Here is an 11,321-nt window from a genome sequence, read left to right on the forward strand (position 1 = left end):
CTTTATTATATACTAACTTATAGTATAATATATATACTACATTTTATATTTATATATCTATAACTATATACTACATTGTATAGTATGATAGCATAATATACTTTAAATGAGAACATCAACGTATATAATATATAAACTATACCATATATATAAATCAATAATATATATTAAATTGTTACTTATTAAATTCTTTATTATATACTAACTTATAGTATAATATATATACTACATTTTATATATCTATAACCATCAATAACATTGTATAGTATGATAGCATAATATACTTTAAATGAGAACATCAACGTATATAATATATAAACTATATCATATATATAAATCAATAATTTATATTAAATTGTTACTTATTAAATTCTTTATTATATACTAACTTATAGTATAATATATATACTACATTTTATATATCTATAACCATCAATAACATTGTATAGTATGATAGCATAATATACTTTAAATGAGAACATCAACGTATATAATATATAAAGTATACCATATATATAAATCAATAATTTATATTAAATTGTTACTTATTAAATTCTTTATTATATACTAACTTATAGTATAATATATATACTACATTTTATATGTCTATAACCATCAATAACATTGTATAGTATGATAGCATAATATACTTTAAATGAGAACATCAACGTATATAATATATAAACTATACCATATATATAAATCAATAATTTATATTAAATTGTTACTTATTAAATTCTTTATTATATACTAACTTATAGTATAATATATATACTACATTTTATATATCTATAACCATCAATAACATTGTATAGTATGATAGCATAATATACTTTAAATGAGAACATCAACGTATATAATATATAAACTATACCATATATATAAATCAATAATTTATATTAAATTGTTACTTATTAATTCATCAATAAACACCATAAACTCATAAACTATTCACAAAATTCATAAACAATAATCACAATTATTTCAAGAGTAAGCATAAAATCACAACAACATGTATAAACATATTGCTAAACTTTATAAATATAACAAGCACTCACAAAAAAACCAATAATCTAATTGTCAATAATATTATATAACATCCTAATATATAACTTAAACATTTATAATATAATATATTATAGATAAAATTTTGGAAATTAAATTGACAAACGTTCGAACGTAATAATAAGTACGTTCGAACGTTCTGTGTATATAAGGCCAAAACCGAACGTCGAAACGACATTCGGTTACGTATCCATCGTCTTCTCCGTTCTTTGCCGCCACGCCTCCGTCACCGCCGCCGTCAACTCCGCCACAACCGTCACTAAAAGGTAGGCATTCATCTTTTATGCAAATAACATGTATTTTATTGAGATTTAGATTGAGATTTGGATTGAGTTTTGTTTAAAACCGGATAAGTGTTACCGGATTTTCAACTTCATTTTCCGGCCACCACGGCCAGTCATTGGCCGAATAGTCACCGTAGAAATGTTTCTTGAAGTGTATACTTCATTTACATGGTGACATTTCGGCATTTAGAACCTTGTAGAGAAATTTTCGAGATTTCAATAATGGCTGAGTCGACTCAGCCATTCTGCGTCGAAACGTTCGAACGTTTCACCAAGACATTCGAACGTACGACGTTTAAATTACAGAGCCGTTACGGCTTCCATGTTCGAACGTTAATCGTCTTACATTCGGACGTGAATATTATTAAACGACATACGTTCGAACGTGAATATTTACTTTCGCACGTAAATCACATACGGTCGGACGTTTAATTATAACATCCGAACGTAGTGATTTTCTACATTATTCATGCTTCGACGTTCGGACGTTCATATTTACGTTCACACGTAAAACAAATACGTTCGAACGTACATTCGAACGTATTTGTTTACTGCTTATGTTCGAACGTACATCTGTACATTCGAACGTATTTGTTTTACGTTTGAACGTAAATTTATTTACATTATTTTACGTGCGAACGTATAAATTAACGTCCGAACGTTTTTATCTTTAACGTTCGAACGTTAAAGATAAAACGTTCGAACGTTAATGTAGAGCATCTTAAAATTAATACAAAAAAATGCATTATTGTAAATAATTTTTTTTTCCTTTTCTATTTTCAGGATATGGCTCTTCCACTGCATACACGAAAACGAGGGAGGGAAGGAGCCACGTCGGACACTGCCCGTATCGGAGCTCGTACTGTTATGGTAGAGAGAGAGGTCTTAATTAATGAGTTCGACGAACTCTGTTGGCAGCAGACGAACCTAAGAGATGTTTTCCTCAGTAGAGGCTGGGGAAATATCTGCACATTGAGGGGGAAGGTATACCCCTCAATGGTTCAAGAATTCTATATGGGGATGTGTGACATGCCTCCGGATGCATCCTCTCACACCGTGACTGTACGCGGTGTTTCCATTGAGGTATCGGCAGATGTCATCGGCGAGCACCTCGGGATTCATCGAGGAGTTGAGACATTTACACACTCAACACCCCGTGAGGATGTAGGCACTTCTACATCATCTACTGGCCGGGGATGTGAGCCAGCATCAGCCAGAGATGCAGGCCAGTCAGAGGCTGAGGATACTGGCGTCGAGGCTCGGGATGATGACCGAGACGAGGATTTCTACATCCTCACCGGGAGGGATCGCATGCAGATCGAGCGGAAGAACGCCTTCAACCAGAACCATCTGCTGCATTTCTTCCGCATGTTGCACCTTATTGTTGCAACAAATGTCGATCCTGTGGCTCATAAAACCACATTTAGTCGGCTTCGGGCACAATTTTTTATACGAGTGGCACGTGGAGATCCTATAGATTTGCCACTGCACATTTTTGAGAGGATCCGTTACGAGGCAGCATCGTCTCCACGGATAATCTCCCATATGGTGTCCTCATCAGCCGACTATTACTTGCACGGGGAGTGCCGACCCAGCCAGAGGAGCGGGTCAAAGATCAGATGAGCCCCCTCGACATGACCACGCATCGGCGTAGCATTGGACAGGCGAGGGGACGTCAGCCACCCCCTGTAGAGGATCTAGTTCCTCCGACGCAGCCTGAGCCAGGTCATGTCGGGAGTAGTAGTCAGCATACGCCGAGTACATCTGCAGGAGATGTGCGGCCTGCTTGGGTTGATGCGGTCATCTCACAGCTGACTGCGCATATTGATCATAAGATCGATCGATCGCTCGAGGCTATATCGGCGTCTGTTGCCGAACTCACCCATCGTGTAACTATCCTCAACGACAAGGTTGATACCTTGACTGAGGAAGTACGGAGTTCGACTTTTGCGGATAACGTTATCATCTGACTGTTGTTTACTACATTCTATCAAATTTTGTATTTTATTTTTAATATTTGTAATGAAAAATATTATTGAATATTTTTATCGTTTTTTAATTTCAATTTTTAATCTTCTTTGATGTTATAATTTCCAACTTTAATACTAAATCACTGCATTTCAAATATATATAAATCAATAATATATATTTATATATTACAAAGTGTGTATATATAAATATATACAATTCAATTTTTTAGACTTGTTCACAAATTATGCACAATAAAAATCACATAATTTTTAAATTAAAGTCATTTAATTTAAATTTACAATGAACGTTCGAATGTTATTACTTAACGTTCGAACATTGGTGCAAACATTTTACGTTCGAACGTAAAATTAATAACATTCGAACGGTTGCGCCAAAATATTTTACGTTCCAACGTAAACAGACAATAACGTTCGAACGTATATGTGACGTTCGAACGCATATTTCCCATACGTTCAAATGTAAAAAAAATCTCATTCTATCTTTAGTGACGGTTTCCAAAAACTGTCACAGAAAATGCCTTTTAGTGACGATCTAGGGACTGTCACAATTTCCCAACTGTCACTAAAAAGCAATTGTGTTGTAGTGATTCAAAGTAAGATGCAGTGTAAACAATATATTAAAGACATCGTATTCAGCAATATATATGGAATATATTTAATCACAATAACCAACACAAATATATATATATATATATATATGCACAAGCTAAACATGTTCCTAGGGACAAGTTGTTTGCAATAACATCACAATAACAAATCAACAGCTCCAACAGCCAGTTTTAAAACACAGTAATCTGTAAGAGAAGTCAATCTTTAATTAAAAACATGTAATAGGTCCTACCACATAATGAACCAACCAAATATTTCAACTTAAAGAGTATTTAAATAGTGTTAAAATATTTAACATCAAAATTCTGGGCTTTTTCCTTCCATCCATTCATTGACAAGTGGGGTATAAAGGGGATGATATCCCTCATAACAGAAATATTTAAAGTTTGAGAGGAAGCATAACCTAGGGGGCAGCAACCTCTACCTTTGGGGTTCGAGTAGATGCCTTTGTGAAAAGTTGATCACGTTCACAACAACCTACAACTGGTCATTGGGAAGAGCACGAAATCAGACATAAATTCAAGAGGCAGGAAAAAAATGATATAAACAAACTCAATAACTTTAGAAAAAAACCATCAACACAATTTTGTTGATCTACCCAACACATAAGACAATACTATTAATAACCAAAGCATCATTCCACAACATCACAACTAGATTTGAATTAAAAAAAGTGCATGGAACTGGTCCAAAGATATCCATCAAACCAACAAATGTTAACAAGTATTCAGCAAACTCAAATTACATAACGCCGATGAAAAATTACAACGAAGCAAAGCTATTAATCAACCACTCAAGACATCCTAGTCACTAATCAACTATGCATAGTTCGATCACTCAACTATGTGATGCCCACGCGTGCCTATGCGCATCATCTAATACCAAAAATCCTCGTTGTGTCATGGGATTCATTAAGCGATCAAACGCACGAGATAAAACATCGGGAGGTAGTGGGGGCTGAAGTGCTTGTAACAAGGCCACACAGTGGGAAAAAGAATCGAAACCGTCATCACTTTCCATGCAATGTGTGGAGGTCCTACTCCGCTTTTCTCCTGATGCTTCTCCTCTGCCCTCGTAACATTTTCGACATGCCTCGTACGAACGCGTGATCACTGCAATCATGTTCGATATCTCTTCGTCGTGATGGTTGCTTTGCCCTCCCTTCTGACATCGTCGGGATGAGTGAGTCGATGGTGTCCCCATGTCCATGGAAAACTGGGACGGGCCATTAAAGACAAAATCAGAGTTCCCTTAGGTGCCAAGTGCTGGGCCCTGATGGCGCATCTCAGCGTCAAGACGCTCCTCCTTGTTCGAAGATGGTGGTGGTTGGGTGGACGCATGGTGGAGTGTACCGGTGGCAACAACAGCGCCAAAAATGGTACAGAGGTCTGCTTATCGTGGGCAACCCGAGGTATGAAACTTCTTTACTTGTGGCTTGGCCTGGATAAGGAATTTTAAATTCAACAGATTAAGGAGGGATTACCGCAGGAAACAGTGAAGTATAATAAAGGGATTATTTTTGTAATATGAAAATATGGCATGGTTAGAGAAGTATTACCCTAATGGCATTTGTCCAGTGTTCGTCACTCCCTATAACGGTTTTTGTATCGGGGTCCCATCCCATACCAGTTTGGTGCATGAGGTCTGTGAAAAGTCGTTGCATCATCTTAAGCCGATGTATTTTCCCCTTGATTTGGCTCGTTTCGTACGTCCTTAAGCCCACTGCCGTAAGACGTGCAGCATAGGAAGCATGGTCCCTAGAAGTTATCTTCCCAGCCCTCAATGCACCATTTAGGGCGTCCGCTAACATCATGTCAATGAAGACATCCTCCATTCCATCCGCCCAAATCAAAGGATCAACGTGTGAAATGTCGGTATCGGAGTCCATTTGAAAATGCTAATAATATGATATTTCAATCCAAAGACATTTATATCATATGGCCAAATAAATGATGAAATGAAATCCAAATTGTTTAATTTAGAAGTGGGTCATACCTGTCGAAGGTGAGGTAATCGAGAGGAACGTAGGTAGTAACGCTAACAAATTAACAATATTGTTAAAAATAGTTTGTTGCCAATATGGAATCCAAAATAAAGACGTGTGCATCCAAAACATGTTCACGTGATCATATACGAGCTTGACATATATTACCCACTACATTAATGAAGATGTTCTATAATATTATTTTTATTATTACATACTGAAATAAGATGAGAATGTGACTAATATAATGCACAAAGTGATTTTTTTTCTCTCCCAAATGGGTATGTAGAAAGACCAATTCCTTTCAACTAATGCACCCATTTAAGTCCCAATCAGTCCTTCACTTATTGTTAATGGCAGCCAACCATTTAGATTAAAGCTGGGTATAATTATAGTTTGAATTTCAAGTTTCCAGCTCTTGATAGTAAGTCCACTAGGAATTTTTCCTCTACCTCTTAAATGGTGTCTAGTCCAAAACATCAACTTACCTTCATTTTGTTGCATCTAATATGAGTAGTTAAAAAAAACACATTTCCACCCAAAAACAGAACCTACTTTATCAGATTTATCAAAACTAAACTACAAAAGGTTTGGGCCTCAGCAATTCAGCCCTTAACACTAAACTTCATATGCATCAATGGCTGTGACATGTTGCCCCATAATTTTTATCACCTATGAATGATTAAAAATATGAAAAAAGCAAAACCAAATAACCTTATAAATCAAAACTTCCATTCTTCCTTCTCCTTTTCCTAGTCCTTCTATTTGTGTCACTACTGCCTTCCTGTTGGCAGTCAATGCAGGGGGTTTTTAATCATAGCTTAAAAACCCCATGCAGAATACAGGAACTTTCGAGCTCTTCAGAGGTAACAAATATAAGCTAATATGGTGTTTTGAAACCTCGTTAGTAGGCGATGATAATGGAGATTGGCTATACATAATTATAGGGTTTGGTTGCTCTAAACATGCCTGTATCTAACTTTTTCCCATATCTAAATACAACTATTGTGTCTGTCAGTTTTGATATTGACAAAGTAGACCCAAGTTAGTGTTCAAATACACTTGCATTGTTCAGTATTATAGCCTACCAACCGTAATAATATTATTTTCCCCATTTCCTGCTCAAATTTCTTTGGCTATAACTTTAACTTTGCTAAAACATTTTGGTATTTCATGCTCATCCTGGTTTTTTAATGCATGTACTAAAGACAACCCACAAGATAATACGGTTTTTATCTGCCCAATGATAAGCTGATTTCTCATGTTCTACCAATTGAAAATCAAACACAAAAGCGAGTCCATGCAAACCCAAAACAGAACACAACAATCGATCGACAACCACAAACAAATCTGGTCCAATGCACTAATCACCAACAATTAACAAGATTTTTGCAAAAATTATTCATATCAAACAAAGAAAAATTAGAGGGTTATTAAATACACTACCTGGTATGACCTCGTTGTCGGACCCGTGATGCCCTTGGAGAGGATGGTGAGGGAGCGTTTATGGCAGTTGTTTTTGAGAGATAAACCACGGTTGCAGCACCTAACCGTGGTGGAGGAAGGGGGGGTTTTGGCAATTTTCGGCATTTATCTATATGTAGGGCTTCTGGAGAAATGAAAGGGTAGAAGAAACACTTCGAAGCAATCACTTCGATGATGGGTAGGGGAGCAGGGGAGATTCGTACGACAAGACTCACAGATTCCAGACAGATTTCGAATTTTGGTGGAGATGAGCTTTTCTCGAGATGTCGTTTGGAAGGGTATGTGAATGGCAACGATTTGCAGCCGGGGGATGCACTAGAATCAGTTTTCCCGAGAGAGATGGAATCGCAATCTTCTGAGATGGGATGGGTGAAAGCAGATTCGCACGGCTGGTGAGTTTGAAATGGGACTTACGGGAGAGAGGAGATAGACGCGAGATTCGCACGGTAGAAGATAGTCAACAGTATAAAGTGAAGAGATGAAAATGAGATGTGACAAACTTGTGTTTGTTTTCAGGAAACTTCCTAATCGTACGAAAACTGGTTTTAAGGTTTTCATAGTTTTGAGTTTATCTCCGAAAACAAACGGGCCCTAAATGTTGACTTCAATTTGGTAAAAATTGGAAATTTATATCAATTTTGGGAATGATAAAATATCAGTACTTTTGCTATATGTTTAATATATTTTTATAGATCGACCGATTGAAACTTCTAACATCATCAATAGTAGTAATATAGTAGTAATATAATTTATAAAGAATAGTAAGATAATTTCAATTGAATATTTTTTAAATTTAAAAAAAAAATAAGAGAAAAAAATTACATAAAAAATATTATAAAGTTTAAATATTGTAAAAATATTATTTATTAATATTATTTTTGTTTAAAAATTTTAAAAAATTAGAATTATTTTTTATTTTTTATTTAAAAGTTACTCCACACTGTGTATCCCTCTAGCATACTAACTAGAGAACGACTTCGGTTTTACTCTAAAGGGGTACACATAGTGTAGAGTATTTTTGAAAAAGTTTTAATAATTAGTTTAAAAATTTCATATTTAAATTATATTTAAGAATAAGGTGAAATGAGACCAGTTGAAAACTTTTTTGTCTCATCTGAGGGCCAAACAAGCCCTTAAGAGTTGAGAGTCAATCCAAAAGCTTTATGAATATTGAACAATTATTTGGCAAAATTCTTTTATCCCTTGAGATCGTAATAATATTATACGTTTAGTTACTTTTTGTTTTTTGTTTTTTTATACGTTTAATTATGGTTGTTACAAAAACTTCTGAGTCAAACAATTTAGGTCAGTCCAATGGCAAAAGTTTAAAACATGATTTAGAATACCAACCAAATGAGTCAAACAAGGTGCGCCCCCTTTATCTTATACATACATATTCTATATATATATATATATTACTTTTCTTAGTGAGAAATCAAGGTATTGTAAATTGATTCAAAAGATCTTGACAGATGGGCAATCAAACTTGAAAGAGATAAGATAGAATAAAGCCACGAAAACAAGGTGATGCTAGTGGTGGAATGTTGAACATACAGCCGGTGGCTCCCCAGATTGACATTGTGCCACCAACCCTCACGATGCTTGCTCATAGTCAACTTCAAACTTTTGAACCAAGCTACATAAACTGGTTTAACACTCCCAGCAGCCCATGTAGTTTGTTTGGATTCAGGTTTCTGAGCGATCAACCCCTTTCATTAATTCCTCTCCCTCGAAGCCCGGCATCTGTCTCTCTGTCTTGTAAGAAAAGACATACACACACATGTAAATAATCTTAGCCAGATTTGGAGATTTTCTGTTTTTTTTTTTTTTTCTTCCTTAGTATTTACACATGATGATAATCTTATTATGGTTTGTTTATCGGGGATCCAACTCTGCAGTGAGGACAAAGATGGCCAAAGTTTATACGTTTGAAGAGGTGGTGAAGCACAATAACAAAAACGACTGTTGGATTATCGTCTTTGGGAAGGTAAGCTACCTTCAAAGGCTGTTTTTTAATAGGCAGTACTGCTACATGTAGGGTTTTGAAATCTCAAGAGATTGAAAAACGTACGGTGTAAAAGTATATGCAAAAGTGGGCAAAAGTGCAGTGCTCCTTGTTGCTTTAGTACTTGAAAAAACTTTTTCACTGGGAAAATTTCCTTTCACATCCTCAAACTACAACGTATTTTGAATTTTCATCTTCAAACTTTATATTATTTTCATTTCTATCCAGAGCATTTTGAAAAATTTGGGGTGCAAATAGAGGAAACGAGGAAGTAAGTTTGAATGCAAATCTTAATTGGTGCTTGTGGTTGAAGAAAATCTGATAGTTTAGGCAAAGTTCAAATATTGAGCTGAGTTGAACTGAGTATAAATTGTAGTGAGATGAGATGGTAGAGTGAATTATGTGGGTCCCACCTAAATTAAGTTTAGATGTGTTTAGATATTGATATGAGTTTAGATGTATTTATAGGAAGTTGAAAAAGGTTGTGGGTTCCACGTGTAAAGATGTATAGAATTGAAAAAAATTATGAATCTCATGTGTAAAGAGATTTTGAGTTAAGATGAGTTTAATGATTTGAGAATTTTGTGTTTAGATGTTAGAAGATGTTTAAATCTGAACTGAAGTCTAGCAACGTAACGAGGCCTCAATTATGTGTATCTCTCTCACAGCTTAAGGCTAAAAGAACTTTTCTAATGAGATCATTTGAACTGAAAGAATTGTTTGGATCGGGGGTTAGATGCGTAGGACATATCTGGATGTTGTTGGGGGTATGTTGTTAAGGTCTGACATTTGAAAAACATTGATGATTTTGGTGGCTGCTAATACGTTTGAATGCAATCTCAGGTGTACGATGTCACCCAATTTCTTCATGAACATCCGGGCGGTGATGAAGTTTTGGTATCAGCCACAGGTAAAGCAATCTCTTCATATCACTGGCTTCGTATCCTCTTATAAATTAAATTTTATCATATCAATGGTGTAGAGAGCATGACTTTCGCGTTTAATACTTACCGAGAACTAAACGACAAATCTAAATTATTGCAGAAAAGGATGCAACGGACGAGTTTGAATTTGTAGGCCACAGTAACACTGCAAAAAATATGATGAGCAAGTATTATATTGGTGATATTGATAGACCTGCTGTTCCTGTGAAACACGTACAGAATCCAACTCAACTACAAAACCAATCTTCAGGAGTTGCGATGAAAATCTTCCAATTTCTGGTGCCCTTGTTGATCTTGGGCCTAGCATTGGGCCTAGCATTGGGCCTGCGCCACTACGGCAAAAATGGGTAGTTCAAGTGTTCCACTATATGAAATTTAAGGCTGAGCCTAAAGATTTAGGACAAACATTTTCCTTTCCCGCACAGCCCATTTCCCTTCTGCTTCTGTTTCTCTTGTTTTTCTTGGCATTTTCACATTGTACGAGAAAAGGGAAAAAAACCAAACAAAAGCGTTATGCTTGCAATATTTTGAGCTCTGAATAAACATATATGTATATACATACAAAAATGTATATGTATATGTATATGTATGTACTATATGCATTCTAGGAACAATTATTATGTTCGTTCCGAATTTCTATTAATAATGATCTTGAAGTTGTTTCTTTATCTTTCTTTGCATTGTTTAGTTGCTTGCTATTCACCTGATCAAAAGTGTAGTTGGATCTTTTGCATTTGATACTATCCTCCTCAGTCCGTTAAGTTTTTCCTATGGGTATTGAGTGTTTGGAATAAAGTTGTAAAGAATTCTGGGGTGCAAGGTCCTTGGGTCCCTTGGAAAGAGTTTCTTGCAAGTACATATTAGATTATTCAAGAGGCATTGTGCATATTTCAAGTCCCTGGCACTACGCACTGTGCACATACACAGGCGGGCAAGCAAGTGCAAAGTGCCATG

General features: G+C 35.6%; 1 protein-coding gene across 2 annotated transcripts; it reads left to right on the forward strand.

The window, feature by feature from the left end:
- Positions 1-8,880: 8,880 nt before the first annotated feature.
- On the forward strand, positions 8,881-11,035 carry LOC109010410 (cytochrome b5-like). 2 transcript variants are annotated; one of them, XM_018991242.2, is made up of 4 exons: positions 8,881-9,200; positions 9,317-9,405; positions 10,267-10,333; positions 10,468-11,035. In XM_018991242.2, exons 1-4 carry the CDS (start codon positions 8,960-8,962, stop codon positions 10,716-10,718), a joined length of 648 nt encoding a protein of 215 aa, XP_018846787.1. In that variant the 5' UTR covers positions 8,881-8,959; the 3' UTR covers positions 10,719-11,035. The 2 variants fall into 2 exon arrangements, with proteins under 2 accessions (XP_018846787.1, XP_018846788.1); XM_018991243.2 differs by having other exon boundaries at positions 8,881-9,176.
- The last annotated feature ends 286 nt before the right edge of the window (positions 11,036-11,321 follow it).

The sequence above is a fragment of the Juglans regia genome, chromosome 12 (genome assembly GCF_001411555.2).
Source record: "Juglans regia cultivar Chandler chromosome 12, Walnut 2.0, whole genome shotgun sequence".
NCBI classification, from domain to species: domain Eukaryota; kingdom Viridiplantae; phylum Streptophyta; class Magnoliopsida; order Fagales; family Juglandaceae; genus Juglans; species Juglans regia.